The sequence below is a fragment of the Poecile atricapillus genome, unplaced genomic scaffold, assembly GCF_030490865.1.
Source record: "Poecile atricapillus isolate bPoeAtr1 unplaced genomic scaffold, bPoeAtr1.hap1 scaffold_359, whole genome shotgun sequence".
Lineage (NCBI taxonomy): Eukaryota > Metazoa > Chordata > Aves > Passeriformes > Paridae > Poecile > Poecile atricapillus.
In genome coordinates, this window is record NW_026709154.1 from 1 (window position 1) to 14,791 (window position 14,791).

The 14,791-nt window shown below is 36.8% G+C and overlaps 1 protein-coding gene across 2 annotated transcripts; it reads left to right on the plus strand.

Moving 5' to 3' along the window:
• Positions 1-35: 35 nt before the first annotated feature.
• On the plus strand, positions 36-13,468 carry LOC131574498 (retinol dehydrogenase 8-like). 2 transcript variants are annotated; one of them, XM_058828969.1, is made up of 7 exons: positions 36-79; positions 5,864-5,983; positions 7,100-7,265; positions 8,508-8,683; positions 9,758-9,851; positions 11,563-11,746; positions 12,657-13,468. In XM_058828969.1, exons 2-7 carry the CDS (start codon positions 5,887-5,889, stop codon positions 12,888-12,890), a joined length of 951 nt encoding a protein of 316 aa, XP_058684952.1. In that variant the 5' UTR covers positions 36-79; positions 5,864-5,886; the 3' UTR covers positions 12,891-13,468. The 2 variants fall into 2 exon arrangements, with proteins under 2 accessions (XP_058684952.1, XP_058684951.1); XM_058828968.1 differs by lacking the exon at positions 36-79 and having other exon boundaries at positions 5,134-5,983.
• The last annotated feature ends 1,323 nt before the right edge of the window (positions 13,469-14,791 follow it).

A 14,791-nucleotide genomic window follows, 5' to 3' on the forward strand; every position in this document is an offset into this window, starting at 1 on the left:
TCCAGAGAAATCAGGAAATAAATCAGCTGAAGAAAAAAAAAATGAAAGAAAACAACATAGCCTAGAAGCTCTTGGAAAGGTAAAACATACCTTGGATAGACAACATACTATCAATTTTTAATGCCACTACTGTATTGCCTAGAAGAAATTATAGGTTGTCTCTTTAGTGTAAATATCATTACTTCTCCCAGAATCATTGTATTTAATAGCCTGGTGTTTGCTGAACCTTAATCCCCTGAAGTGAAACTAGTTGAATTATTTTAAAATTACAAATTTAATGGTACACTCTTAATTGTCTGCTTTCTGTGGAGAAATTTGATTACTGATTATCTTTAGGGACCTGATTTTCTGGCTATGATATGGTCTTTGTTGAAATTAAACAAAGCAATATATGATTATAGCTTCTTATGGCTTAGGTACCTATCTTGTGAAAATTAATTGCATTAAAGCTCTATCATGCTTGTAGGAATGAGAAGTGAGAATTTTTTGGCATAATGAATAGGAGTGTGTGGAAGGACTTGAGAAGACAGCTAACTCTGTGAATTGTACCAATATTTTGTTTGGTGCATGAATCAGTCTCTACAAGTACAAAGGGGATCTGAGATAAACAGGCTTCCTTGCACAAATAAGTTCAGTCAAGGATGATTCCAAGTACAGCTAAACACCAAAGCCAAGATGGCCTCTGCCGCTTCAGTTATGCTGCATTTGTGTGTTTGTTTTCCCTAGGGTGAGATATCAGAGAAGCCTCATTTCTGTGTGAACACCAAAGGCATTTGGTCTGTATTCTAGATCATGAGGGTTGGCTCTGTCACAGCTGAATATGAAGGTTGTTTCACTGCAAATTGAAGCAATGCTAGCTCTTCCATCTTGAATTCTGTTAGGTTATTGATGATGCTTGAGAACAGGACAGTGACTGCTGCTACCTTTCACGCATATCATTAGCAATTTCCAACTTTTCCTGAGGGATGATTCTGAAAGAAAGAATTTCCTAGCTAGCCCCAGTACAATTGCTTACTAGACTCTTTCCTTCCAGACAAACTGTCTTGTTTTTGCAAAGGAATACCAGGAAGTAATTCTTCTATATTCTTAGGAAGAGGCCTAAGAATATATAAGAAAGGCTTTGAAAACAGACTTACTTGGTCATATTCCTTCCAAGACTTGGGATAAGGAAATGAAATTTTATTTTAATTGTAGTGAAGTAGATAAAAAGCCACTGAATTTTGGAAGCATTCTGTGTAAAACATGAAATATGTTGCAGAGGGCTTCTGGCTCCACATAGAATATTCTATGTTTCCTTCTTTGTTTAAAAATTGAGTATATTAACATAATGTAAGAAAATACTTTCTCCATTAGTAACACATTGCAGATTGATTGACCAGTCTTCCACAGAAATTTTCTGTCCTAGTTCTAAAAAATAAATTACTTAATCTATCTAGGGAAAAGGGGTGGAGAGGCAGTGTGTATGTCTTGCCCAGGGGTACAGTCTGTCTCGTTCTTTTTTTTCTTAATACATTGCCTTTCTTGTTTATTACAGAAAATATATTAGTTCAGGGAAGGAATTGCTAGGAGGGTTGATTTGTGTTCTGGTCCACTCTGTCCCTTTGGGACTCATAAAATAACCAGGTCACAGAGTTTTCTTTGTTCTTACTCCGCTTCAATCTGCAGTGAAGATTTTGTAACAATACAGCACTTGGCTACCCTTAGAAGTTGTAAATATTCCAAATAAAGGAACTGAAAATATCTTGCTGAACATTAAGGATGGCTTTTTCATTTTTCTGGGAAATTGAAGTAATTTTCTGTATTGAAAAATGATAATTTTATAAAGGCAAATTTGATTTATAGCAAACTGATGTTGTTTTGTGACTATAGTTCTTCCTGAAATGAGAAGCAAAATTGTATTAAAATGGTAAGTAAGAAAAAAGTTAGTGCTTGCAATGATTGACTTCTTAAAAAAGTGATTTTTATAACATTTTTGAAAAATTGTGTATGACATAAAAAAATTAGGAATTACTGTAATAATCTTCCATATGTAAGCTGTAAGCTGCTTATATGCTACTTACAAGTGTTTGTGTACAGTATGTATAGCATGCCTCAAAGAATAAGCACTTAGCTAAGCATGGGTAGATAAACAGTGATCCAATATAACCTCTTTAAATTTATAGCAGGAACCTTAGTATAATATGATGTGAAATAGTAGTGGCTGATAGAGTCTCTTGTGCTCCAGCACTAGCTAATGTGAACATGACTGCTGTGTATCATGTACTAACGACATCTAAAACTCTGTTTTTGTCTATAAATGAACTCTTGAATAATTAGATCCAGCATATACACTTGTTTTTAAAAGGAGGGGAAGGGGTAGTAAAGCTTTAGAAACAAAATAAAACCCTAACCTCAAACATGCTTTGGCTGCATTTACTTCTATATACAGCTTAAATTCACACTGCTATTTTCCTTGCTGTGTGTTGGTGGACATTATAGGATTTTTCCACTTGATACCTTGATACTACTGTTGATGGGGTTTTTACAAACACTTCCCGAACTGTTAGCAACTTAAGAACAAAAATGCAATCCAACATGAAAACTTAAGCCTCATGCAGAGGAGTTATTTTAAAAGACAGTGCTTATTTAAACTGTACAAAGTTTTTATAGAGATTTGCATATGAAGATTTCTTCTCAAAAACATTCTGCATAACATTTTCCTTATCTGCTAGAACTGAATATGGTATCAGAAAATTTGTAAGTTGTGCTTTTTGAGACAGCAAATCAACTTCAGTTACAAGAATAGTGAACAAAATAACATAAATCAGAATTTGAGATGGCAGCTATGGACTTGTGACCTGCTGTTAGTTTTTCTGAATTTGTAAGATAAGGTTTGATAATGAAAAGTAACATCTTGGTAAAAATTGATTTTGATATGGTAATCACAGATATTTTGTTTCAGGTGCAAGAACTGTGAAGAAATGACAGCTGCTGCCTATTGGACAAGCAGTAACCCAGAAATGCTGTTGCTGGCATCATAACTGTGCACCCAAAGAGGACATTTTAAAGCTGTATTTCTAAATAAGGAATGTAGTTATTTGTACTGAAGCAGATGACAACCTTTCTATTTTTCCAGCTGTTAGTGAGATTATTGCCTTCATATAAAAACATATTAATTTATCTTTTATACTTCAGAATAAAATTTATTTATTTTAAGTTGTAGGGATGAATTTCAGCTGTCATCTTTTTCCAAGGTTTTTAAATTATGTACTTGTTTAGTATCTCACTGCTAATCAAAGGTACAATGGTAGTACCTTATTAGCAATTCTTGTTTGGGAATATTTTATCTTTTTTTGTATGCATTGCAGATACAACATCTTATTAAAATAGACCTGTTTGTAAGATGTTTTGGGTCACTGGTTTGATCATAGACACTGGCAAAACCTGCTTGCTTTACTTCATGCAAGTATCTTTGAGATGCAGAGTTGTGGGACAGGATCATAAAGCTTGTGCTTGTTTCATTTGATATTTTTGATCAAATGAAAATCCATACAAAAATTCCCACAGATTAAATTCACATCATAACTATGCATTGTAAAACATACTTATTTCCAGGTTTTCAAAAGTACTACACAATTTAGCTGTTATAGATGGCTAGTGGCCCCACTTTTATATTTACATAAACATCAGGAACTGCAAATACGCTTTTGAGGCCTCAGTCTAAGTCTGATTAATGCACACATGACTTACGTGCATTAAGACATGTGATTCATACTTCAGAAATTAAGTTACTAAAGTTATTTGATGTAAAGAAGAGGAAAATAATCAAATGTATTTCAGTTTAAATACCAGGCCTCAATTAAGTGTTTTGCATATTAAAAGTGTATCTTGGCCAATAAACTTACCTGAGGTATTCCAGAAACTTTGCAAGTGGCAGTTTGCTAGACTCCTTGGGCAGTACTGGATCTTTCACTTTATGTAAACACATTCCACAAATGTCACGGGTTCTACATTAAGTGGTTCTACAAAACCAGCCACACATTCTGCTACCGTTGACAAGTCAAGATACACTCATCTAAAGTATTTCTGCAGTTTCAGATTATTTATTCTGCTATTATGAAAATTATGATGTGACAAAAACCACTGTTACTTACATACAATTAAAATAAATATATTGTGTGTTTTAAATCAAGGTATTTCTTTCTCTACATAACTGTAAAGAGAAAACCTTAGAATTAGGTTGACCAGTGCAATAATTGCAAATTAAACTACTTTTATTTTTTAACTCTCTTTCTGTGCATCACTTTGCCTTCAGCCTAGAAGTGTATGCATCAAATTTTAGACAGATTTTTTTTTAAGCAGTGGAATATATAAGCCCTTCAAACCAGGATTTCAAGTGGAAAATATAACCAATCTTAATTACAGCTGCAACACAACACTAGTGGAATTCCACTAACTAGCATTGTATAAAGCCTCATTTGCTCCTCCTACGTGCACTAAATATAAATGTGCAAGAGCAGCAAAAGTAATTTGCCTAATCTCTGAATCAGCTAAATAGCATTTGGACTAAAATTTTGTCTGTATACTAACTTATCTGGTTAAACTCTAGGTTAAACCTAATAAATAAGTAGAATCATAATTGTATTTTATCTTTAGATATTTTGTTGCTTGCCTGAGAAGTTAATAATTCCACTTACACTGTTCAAGCCAATTTATTATTTTTGGAAAGGATGGTCTTTTTTAAACATAAGTTCAGTTAAATATTTCTGTACTGTCCTACTTCTTCCTGAGTTACTAATCAATTTACATCTATGTAAGTCCTGGAACACTAAGCTCATTCTTCTGAAGTGTGTTGCATTTACACAGGGTTGTTGACTCTTGGAAAACATTTTACTATACATAATGTTGTTGCAATTAGCTGAATGCTGTTCATAAGGCTAATTGCTTATTAAGGTATTTTTTTTTCCTGTCACTCAAGACAGAAACAAGGGACTGATTTTCTTCCTGAATGTTGTATGCCTACAGTTAATGTATGTTAAACATGAATTGCACTGAAATGCCAGCCCAAATGCCCCTCTCTTTAATCCATAATTTATATGCAAAATATTTTCTCCAAAACCTAGACATCAGGCTAGCTGTTATTTTTTTTAAATGTGTCAACTGCAGAATCAGAAGTGTTGAAAGAGATTTCAGTCTCAGCAAGAATGCAGTGAAGCTGGTCTGTTCAACATTTCCTGTCAGTTCTCTGCTGCAGCATACTTGCTTACTTTCTCTGTTCATGGTTGGGAGCACTGCCAAAAGGAAATGTGAGGAGTCTGTCCAACAACTTGTCTCTTTCAGAATCCACATACCATTTTGCAATTTGGGTTTCTTTTTCTGTAATGCCTATTAGAACTCTTACAATAGTAAGGCATCAGGGAAGAAATCCATTCCTCAATCTGTTGCAGAAGAACCAGGAGCATGCTGTAGGTGTAGGAATTCTAAACAGCTTTAGCAGAGGGATCCCACTCTGGGTGCAGTTTACTTTCCACAGATGTGAGTGGAGGACTTAGTGCTACAGACCAATTGTAATTGTGGCAAGGCTTTTCCCGCCAGTACTGTGCAAGCTGGCTATTCTATTGAAAAAAAAACAAACCCAAACAAGTAGTTTACAAGTGCCTCAGTTTATAGATTAAACAAATTTTGTATTAATGAGTTTTGATAATGCAGATTATAGGCACATGTAGGAGCATCTGCTTCTATTTTGTTTAGTCGGAGATTATCCCTTAATCATGCAAGGTCCAGGTGTGCATTTTCAGATTTGTTGACTCAGGGAAGATGGAGATAGTATTTAAGGCCAGTCACATTATGCTGTCATTACATTTATGTTGTTGCTTCTCTGAAGAATTGAACCACTCAGTGAAGAGAATGGCAAGAAGAAATGTCCTCATTACAGGTTGCTCCTCAGGAATTGGACTGGCATTAGCTGTAAAAATGGCAAAAGATGAACAGAAAAGATTTAAAGGTAACAATCTATCTGTTCTTTATTAAAACATAGTATTTGAGATAGTGCTGGTTTTTTCTCTGTGATCTAACAGGTATTCAGTTTGGTGAGTAGTTTCTGGCTCGTTTTCCTCTTTTACTGTCAAGAAAATACAGTGAAAATATACTGTTTTCTGTAAGCAAATGATATTTCTATACCTTTATTGAAATGGAATAACTGTTGGAACTGAATAGTGTACACCCACATACACAATGAGAAAATACAGTAGTATAAAATGAATAGCTGAAAATACCTGTAGTATTATGCTGCTCTGGGTATATATTCACAGCTGTGGTTAGCTCTGCTTCTGGCTACTAAAATCTGTACATGTAAAGGCCCGTGCCCCTTTGAAGACCAAAGTGATGATTTCAAGTAAACAGTTTCCAAATTTGCAATTTTATCCTTCAAGCACATTTCATTATTCCAAGCCTGTGTAGGCAGGTGAACAAAGGGGCTGGGATTTGTCTTACTGCTGCAAAGCAGGGTATTTGCTATGATTGAAAATGGATGGCAAGGTGAACACAGCAATCTGTGGCAATTCAGTCTCTCAGGGTATTTTACTGCTAACTGACTGGATGCAGCTCTACAGCTTTCTGAGGAATTAGGCTGCAATAATAACTCATTTCAATTTTGAGATGTAGTTTACAAAACCAGGTATTTTTTTCAACCTAAGGAAGTATGTCTTCCACTTTTTAATGAAATTATGGTTGTCCTGCTAAATATTGTGGTGGTGATTTTTTTTAAAAAGGGGAATTCTGGAATCTAGAATCAGGTTTTGGGTACCTGAAAACAATTTAGTGGCATGATTTGATACCCATTTTTGAATATTTTGGTGATAGTACTAACTTGATACACTGCATGTTCTTCATTATGCATAGCTGTTTAATTCTTCTTTTGAGTTTCTTGAAGATTTCAGAACTGGACTGTGAAATTAGTGACAATATATGTTGAAAATAGAAACCTTTAACTTTTAGTTTTTATGTGGTTTCTATCACTGATATTTAAGATCTGGATGTAAAAGGATTGTTCTTTAATACTTCTCAGTGAGACTGTCACAGTAAAGATTTTATTTCTGGTGTTGTTTCTGGTGTGTTGCAGTGTACGCCACAATGCGGAACCTGGCCAAGAAAGAGCCACTGGAGGAAGCTGCAGGTCACAGGCTGGGCAAAACCCTTGAAATTAAACAGCTGGATGTCTGTGATGAGCAGTCTATTAAAACTTGTGTGAATAGTATCCCTGACAGAAGGATTGATATCCTAGGCAAGTACAGGATGTGTGCGCTATCAACAGATACCAGATTTCTATTAAACATTGTCTCAAATACCCTGGAGAAGTTTCATTAGCATATTTTTTAAATTATCAAAGTAATAATGATTATAGAGTGTATTTGGTTCAAGATTTTTAAGACTTCATGCAGACATAAGTGGATTGAATCTCACCCTGCTTCCATGAAGTAGGGAAGTTTGTTTTCCCTGTTTACAAAGGAGAAACTTGATCACAGGGAGGTGTTTTGGATAAAACAATATCATTTTAGTAAATGTGAAAACTGGCATCTTCATGTGCAAGACTTTCCACCCTATTGATGAAGCACAGCCTTTTCTATAATGAAGGTAACACCTGTCTGTACTAAGAAAGCAACAGCATTCAGAATTCACCAGAAAAAGAACAAATGCAAAAAAATAAGAATATTTCCATTTTGTATTGAGAACTGAAACTGTACTTTACAAGTCATTCAGCAACAAGTATTTTCCTATTGTTTTGCTAAAAATAAATATTGGTATCTTAGTGGAAATGCTTACACCATCAACTATTAAATCTTACTTACTAGAAAATTATGGACCTGCCTTTTTTCTTTCTGATTAATTATTAAAGCAGTGTTTAACAACTATTTCTGTAAAATTTATTATACTCTAATTTGCTGTCTTACTTCTAGAGCAGAATGCCAATCCTATCATCACTCCTCACTTTTAAATATCCAGGAGGCAAATAAAAATCAATGGAATTGTGTGTTTTGGTTTGTTTGTTTATTTTGTTGGGGGTTACTTCCTCTTGAAGATATATGAATGTTAATAAAACAAAAAACAGACCAAAGTATGGCTTGGTCCATCAATTTCTGAAGATTTCTATTCATTCCTATGGGTATTGACTGTAGCTTCCAATTCTTAATACTGAATTATAAAAAAATACAAGTAATTGTTGATTTATTTTCCTGTAATCCCTTTATATATTTTTTTGAAAGGGCTAATCAGAAATAAATTAGTTAAAATGCAAAATAGCAGATAATGTAAATTGATTAAAAGCACAATTAAAAATAAAGACATATGGAAATGTCAAATGTATTTGGAAAGCTCTAGTGACTAACATCTTTTAATTCTTTCTTTAAGAATTATTTAGGATAATTTAACCCTTAATCCTCACATTCCTTGCAAGTGCTTTCCAGTAGCGATTACAAATTTATGTTTATGGAGGTTTTTGCTTGCTCTTGTCTCCCATTTTGTGCAGTGAGCAATGCTGGAATGGGGCTCATTGGACCTATTGAATGTCAGACCATCGAGGAAATGAAAACTGTGATGGACACCAACTTCTTCGGTCTGGTTCGACTCCTGAAGGAGATCTTGCCTGACATGAAGAGGAGAAAGAGTGGGCATATAGTTATAATAAGCAGTGTTATGGGAATACAAGGTAAAGCTGGTTTTTCTGTTTGCTTGAACTAATAGATCAGTGTTCAAAATCCAGAATTTTCCACTTTTTAGGGAAGAAAAAAAAAGAAAAAATGAGAGGTAGGAGCTAGCATATCTGACTCTTGTGCTTTGTAATGCTGAAGTTCCAACTATAAAAAGCACCTGGTGGGTTTTATGCTTTCAGCTAGTTAGTTACTACACAGCTACTCTCACAGCATTTTAATAACAAAACCTGCAGGGAAAATTTTTTTAAGTGTTTTAACTTAAACTCTATAATTTTTTAAAAAATTATTGTTATATTTTTATTATCTGGAAAATAGGACTTAGCATTTTTTCTTTCCTCTTGGAAAAAATTACGGGAACAGACAAACATGCTTTCACTACACTCTGCACAATAATAATAGAATAAACTCTAATCCTGGACAACTGTACCACCTTTTTATAAAGTTTCTCATCTCACAACACTTGAAAGTCAAATTTTACTGATAGACAATGATACTCTCATGTCCCATCCTCTCTAGCTGTTTTTTTGTTTTTTAATTTATTACAACTATGACATTGATCTTACCTGGATTATTCTGGCGAGCAAGGGTCCTCTATCTAACTCCAAGAATTGTTATTTTAATATGACACATACCCTCCGCCTCAATGGATTGACTGTAGTGCTTTCTCTAAGTCACTCAGATGCAAGCTGGATCTCTTGCATAATTGTATCTCCTGCATTTCACTCAGCCTCTGTGTTCATCTAGAGCCTATAAAAGTCTTGCTGATAAATAATGCAGATGGTATTACATGTGCAGACACTTTCATATCTTAGACTACAAAATAATATCATCCAAGGAGACCACAGCATCAACTAGGGGGAGGAAAAGCATTAGTCAAGCATCTTTGCTAGACTAAGCCACTTTGAGAACACAGGCAAAAATTAGTATTGAGATTCAGTGCACACAAGGATTTTTCTAATGTTTTCCCAGCAAGACTAGAAATTTTGGGAAAGCACATGAGTTTTTAAAATCAAAACTATTAGTATGTTGGATAAAATCACATTCTCAGGATGTTTTGTTTGTACCATCAGGCATCTTATTTAATGATGTTTATGCCGCATCTAAGTTTGCTGTGGAAGGATTCTGCGAAAGTTTAGCTATACAAGCACTTAAGTTCAAACTGCAGTAAGTATTGATCCACTGGTGTAAATGGCATTGATTCATTGGTGTAAATGGTATTGATCCACTGGTGTCAATTGTCTTTTAGGTAGTTCAAAATATATTCAGAGGTAGGAAGAAAATCTTTAAAGCTTGCTGCTAAACAGACTGAGAAGCCCTTGAAAACTGTACAAAAGGCATAGAGATGCCCACACTCTTCACATTATATAAGCAAAGAAAAAGATCTAAATGTTAAAATAAACACGTTCTCTTGAACAGTTAAAGACTATTTAATTTGGGATAAAATACAGTTCACGTAACACTTCTGAAAACAGATTCTTACATATGACATCACAGGAATAAAATTATTAACCTGTGATCTTTCCCCTTAGAAAAGATGATGGCCTTCTTAGGCAATTCACAGATAAAAAAGTATCAGAGAGACTGAGCAAGTGCAAATCCATCAGAATGTTACACATTCTGTGGTGTACTATTCCTAACATTTTAGACAGTATTTAAGAGACTGGTCTGTTCACCATCCTCAGGTTTGATTTGTCACGTTTATTCACCCATATAATTCTGCTATTATTCTTTGTGTTAACTCCAATAACTGGTTAATGTCCATTGCATCTCTGTGTGTCTAAGCATTTAGACCTTATGGGAAAAAAGACAGCTGCTGTTGTGGAATTTCAGAGACAGAACTGTGATTCTGCAATCATGCTCTGCAAAGTTTGGAGGGATTTAAAATAAATGTAATGATACACAGGACATACCACAATTCATGGTGTGAATTAATTATCTCAAATAATGAGATTTCAGGAGCATAAGATGCAGCAAAAAGGAGGTTATAAAAGGAAGTATAATAGGAAAAATTCAAGGTGTAATGGGAAGAATCATGCAAGAGAAAAGCTTTAATTCCAGCAGTAACTGGAATTCTGCCATGAAGGTCAATAGCTTGATTTAGTTCTCAAGAAGAGCTTTTAGAACATCCCCTGAAGAACTCAAGTCTAATAAGAGGCCCAGTCCCAAAGACTGGGTGTTTTTGATAAACACAGTGGCTGGGAGTTATTACCCTGCCTGAGAATAGAAGAATAAAGTTATTTTCTCTGCCTGAGAAAAGAACCAGGAAAAATGTTACCAGTAACTGTATTTCAGTAATTTGCTATGACATACCAAACTTGGCAGCAGCCAGAATCTGTCCACCCACAGTAAAAATCTCTATATTGTATTTTATTATTATATAGTGATGGGATCTTAAATTATGTAACACTAACAGCTTGACAAAGAAAATCCATGTTTGGGCAATTCCCCCATCTTTTTCAGCTACTTCTAGTGTTATCATGTGAAACAAAGAAACCTACACAGGATTTGGTCCAGAAAGAAATGAATTTTGTTACCATCCATTAATTATTTTTCTTAATATCTGGTAAGTCCCTGTGAAAAAGTCACCCTTAGATTCCACAGCTGTGAGAGAGCAGGTAACAACTGGGCTCACTTATGTCATGAATTAAATTACAGCACTTCTCTGAAAGTTAAACTATGCAGATTTCTACTGCTGTATGGGGATGGGTGGGAGGAGCAGGACAGCAGTACTGCAGAATGGATTGCCTTTACAGAAGGTACTGTTATATACTGTTTGCTAGTGCAACTTTTCAATGTTCCTTTTGGAGAAGGATTGAGGGGTGTGTTTTCCATGAAGGATAGTCAACAACCAGTTAACTTTTTTTTTTTTAAACAGGTTAAGTTTGATTGAACCAGGGCCAGTGGTTACAGAGTTTGAAAGAAAAGTGTTTGAAGATGGAATGAAAATGGATCTTTCAGCTGCAGATGAAGAAACAGCTGAAATGTTTACTAATATTTACCTTAAAAATTACAAACAAATTTTCCAGAGCCTAGGACAAAGTGCTGAAGATGTTGCAGAGGTAACTCATTAAAAAATCTTTTATTTTTTCTTCTTTTTCTTTGTAATTTACAAATGCAGTGGTTGGTTGGTGGGTTTTTCTAGTAGAAGCATTCCATTTAATTAAATGTAATATACACAATTAAAAAGTTTTTTTAAAAATTCAAAACAATTTTCAGAGTTTTAAACAAAAGTCTACAGAATACCAAAAGAATGTTCAATTTGAAGTATTGAAGACAACTATGAATTGTAATCTAAGTATCACTGAGATATTAGCTGCCCTTTACATCCTCTGGTGAAGTCTGAATATTCTGCATTGTTACCATACATCCAGCCAGGGTTCCCAACACTGGTAAAGCTCTGTCCTTTCCATCTCACTCATAATCTCTCCACTAAGGGAAGTTCACTCAGCCACCCCAGGCCACTGAGGCACAATAAAAGAAACATGGATGTTTCTGGTGCTTGGAGCTTCCTGCAGGAAGACAAGTTTAGGCAAGCTGTGGGAGAGGATGATGATTTCAGGTGTTTGCTGGCAAGGAATAGCTTCAGTGTCAACTGAAGATTCCAGATCTTGCTGCAAAAGGCACTGTCCTGAACGTTTCCCAGTGAACTGCAAAAGAGAGGATCTACCTACTGTACACATATAAACCCACAATAATTTGGAAGACCACTCAGGATACTTAGGTGTCAGGTGCTATCAGCATGGTATAGAGAAACAGAAATAGAACTAAGAATAAATAAGAAATACTTCCTATGGGCTTTAAATATTTCAAGAAAAAATTCTAATGATATTCTAATAAAACTATATACAGGGTTTTACATAATTCTAGCACTTTATTCGTCTACTTTTCCACAGTTTAACTGAAAATTGGGTTTTTACTTTACTGTCTTGGTAAAGGTTATTTAAAAATTCTATTTCTCCTTCTCTACAGCACACAGTAAAGATAATTCTTGCAGAAAATCCACCTTTTCGCCATCAGACCAACACCTTGTATACTCCAATGACAACTCTGAAGTATGCAGATCCAAATGGAGATCTACCCATTGATATATTCTACAAAATGGTTTTTCAGCATGACAAAATCTTCAGTGCAAGTCTCAACTTCATCAAATTGCTACGGTGGAGAAGCAGAAAGAGCTTTGACCTGGGAAAGCCCTCACAATAATTATGAGATTATACTGTGCAAATTGGAATTACTTCTTGTAGCTACTGATGACACAGTATGTTGTTATTCAAATGTCTTTGGTCTGCAATTATGAAAAGGCATGCAAGATGTTTGAGCTCAGCTAAGATATTAATTTCAATGTGTATCTCTTGAATGTTACCATTTGCAGAACCTTGGAACTAAAATTCTCTAACTATAGTTTTATTCTGTTTAGTGTTTGCTTTTTGCAGAGATGTGTTCTTAGGAACATGAACATTGACTGATATTTGTGTATTCAACATTAACCTGACCTCCTTTACTTACTTGGATATAATTCACACTGAGAGGTGTACAGTATGCAAACTATTTTAGATTCTTAATATAATAAAAATATGTTTTTACTTATTAGGATAGAATCAGTATAGTAATCCCTCAATCACACACTGGCATTCTCATTTCCAGAAGTCAGATCTATTTATCAGCAACATAAGAGAAAGTCTCATAAATCTTAAAATATAACAAGTAGAATATTTATTAATCATATATACTTCTAATATTCTGAATGCTTCCTTTATATGCAATGGTTACTAGCATATTGCACTTAGTGAACAATAAAATATATTTTTAAAGCATCTTAAAATACCTTCTTACTGTCTGGGTACTACTTTTTGAAAACAAAATATTGTCAGTAATAAGTAATCTCAATCCACTTAATGCCTTCGGTACCTTCAGTGTCTTGACACAGAACCCTCTTGTTCCAAGCTATCCTAATAAGCATGTGTTAAACCAAAATTCTACCATGTAGAGCAGGTCTTTTCCCTAGTTTTTTCTCAGTCCTAGTCCTCCAAGTGGGCTGAGGCCGAGCAGGGTGACTGGGCTGCAGTGCTGTTCCTGCCCGGCATCCCTGTTCCTGCCCGGCATTCCAGCTCCTGCCCGGCATCCCTGTTCCTGCCCGGCATCCCTGTTCCTGCCCGGCATTCCAGCTCCTGCCCGGCATCCCTGTTCCTGCCCGGCATTCCAGCTCCTGCCCGGCATTCCAGCTCCTGCCCGGCATCCCTGTTCCTGCCCGGCATTCCAGCTCCTGCCCGGCATTCCAGCTCCTGCCCGGCATCCCTGTTCCTGCCCGGCATTCCAGCTCCTGCCCGGCATCCCTGTTCCTGCCCGGCATCCCTGTTCCTGCCCGGCATTCCAGCTCCTGCCCGGCATTCCTGTTCCTGCCCGGCATTCCAGCTCCCTGGCCCCCGGCCCTGCCGGCTGCCCCCTTTGCGCTGAGGCAAAGGCCGGGTGTCCCTCGGGCCTCCAGGCTGCAGTTTCTCAGCACATTCCAGCTGCTGCCCTTGTTTCACCCACAGAGCCCAGCTGGAGCTCACTCGCCAGGCAGGAACTGATTTTTTCTTTCCTTCAATACCGTCTCAGAAAGCCAAAATCTTAATTCCGTGCTGGGACTTGCAGCGGCCCTGCCCCGCCCTGCCTCTCCCCAGAGGAGCTCAAAGCTCCTGCGCGTACCGAACACGGCAGGGCTAACACAGCTAATGCAGGGCTTGCTCTGCTCTTGTGGCCCTTCTGTTGGACCCAAGGTGCAGGGGCATGCAGGGCGAGCCCGGGCCAGCAGGCAAGGGACTGCGGGGACGAGAGCATCCGCAGCAGCCCCTGTGCACAGCTGGAGGCCCCAAACACGTTCCCAGCTCACACCTCCGGCAAAACACCGGGTGTCTGGAGCCCAGCGTCAGCGTATGGGTGGCAGAGAGGTGGGAACAGCAGCGAGGCTTGAAAGGAGAAAGCGGGAATTGAATGGCAGCAGTGCTGCCGGGGCTGAAGGGAGCCTGGCAAATCGCCCCTCTGCAGCCCGAGATGTCATTGTCACCTGCTGCGGCTCAGTGCTGGACAGAGACACCACAGAAGGGCTGGGCCTGTCAGGAGCC

What these genes read in the sequence shown, in the direction of transcription:
- LOC131574498 (XM_058828968.1), top strand. Translation starts at nt 5,797, where the DNA reads ATGGAGATAGTATTTAAGGCCAGTCACATTATGCTGTCATTACATTTA. An exon ending in AGGATTGATATCCTAGGCAA is followed by an intron (nt 7,266 to 8,507) that starts GTACAGGATGTG and finishes TTGTGCAGTGAG; the next exon opens with CAATGCTGGAATGGGGCTCA. An exon ending in GTGCTGAAGATGTTGCAGAG is followed by an intron (nt 11,747 to 12,656) that starts GTAACTCATTAA and finishes CCTTCTCTACAG; the next exon opens with CACACAGTAAAGATAATTCT.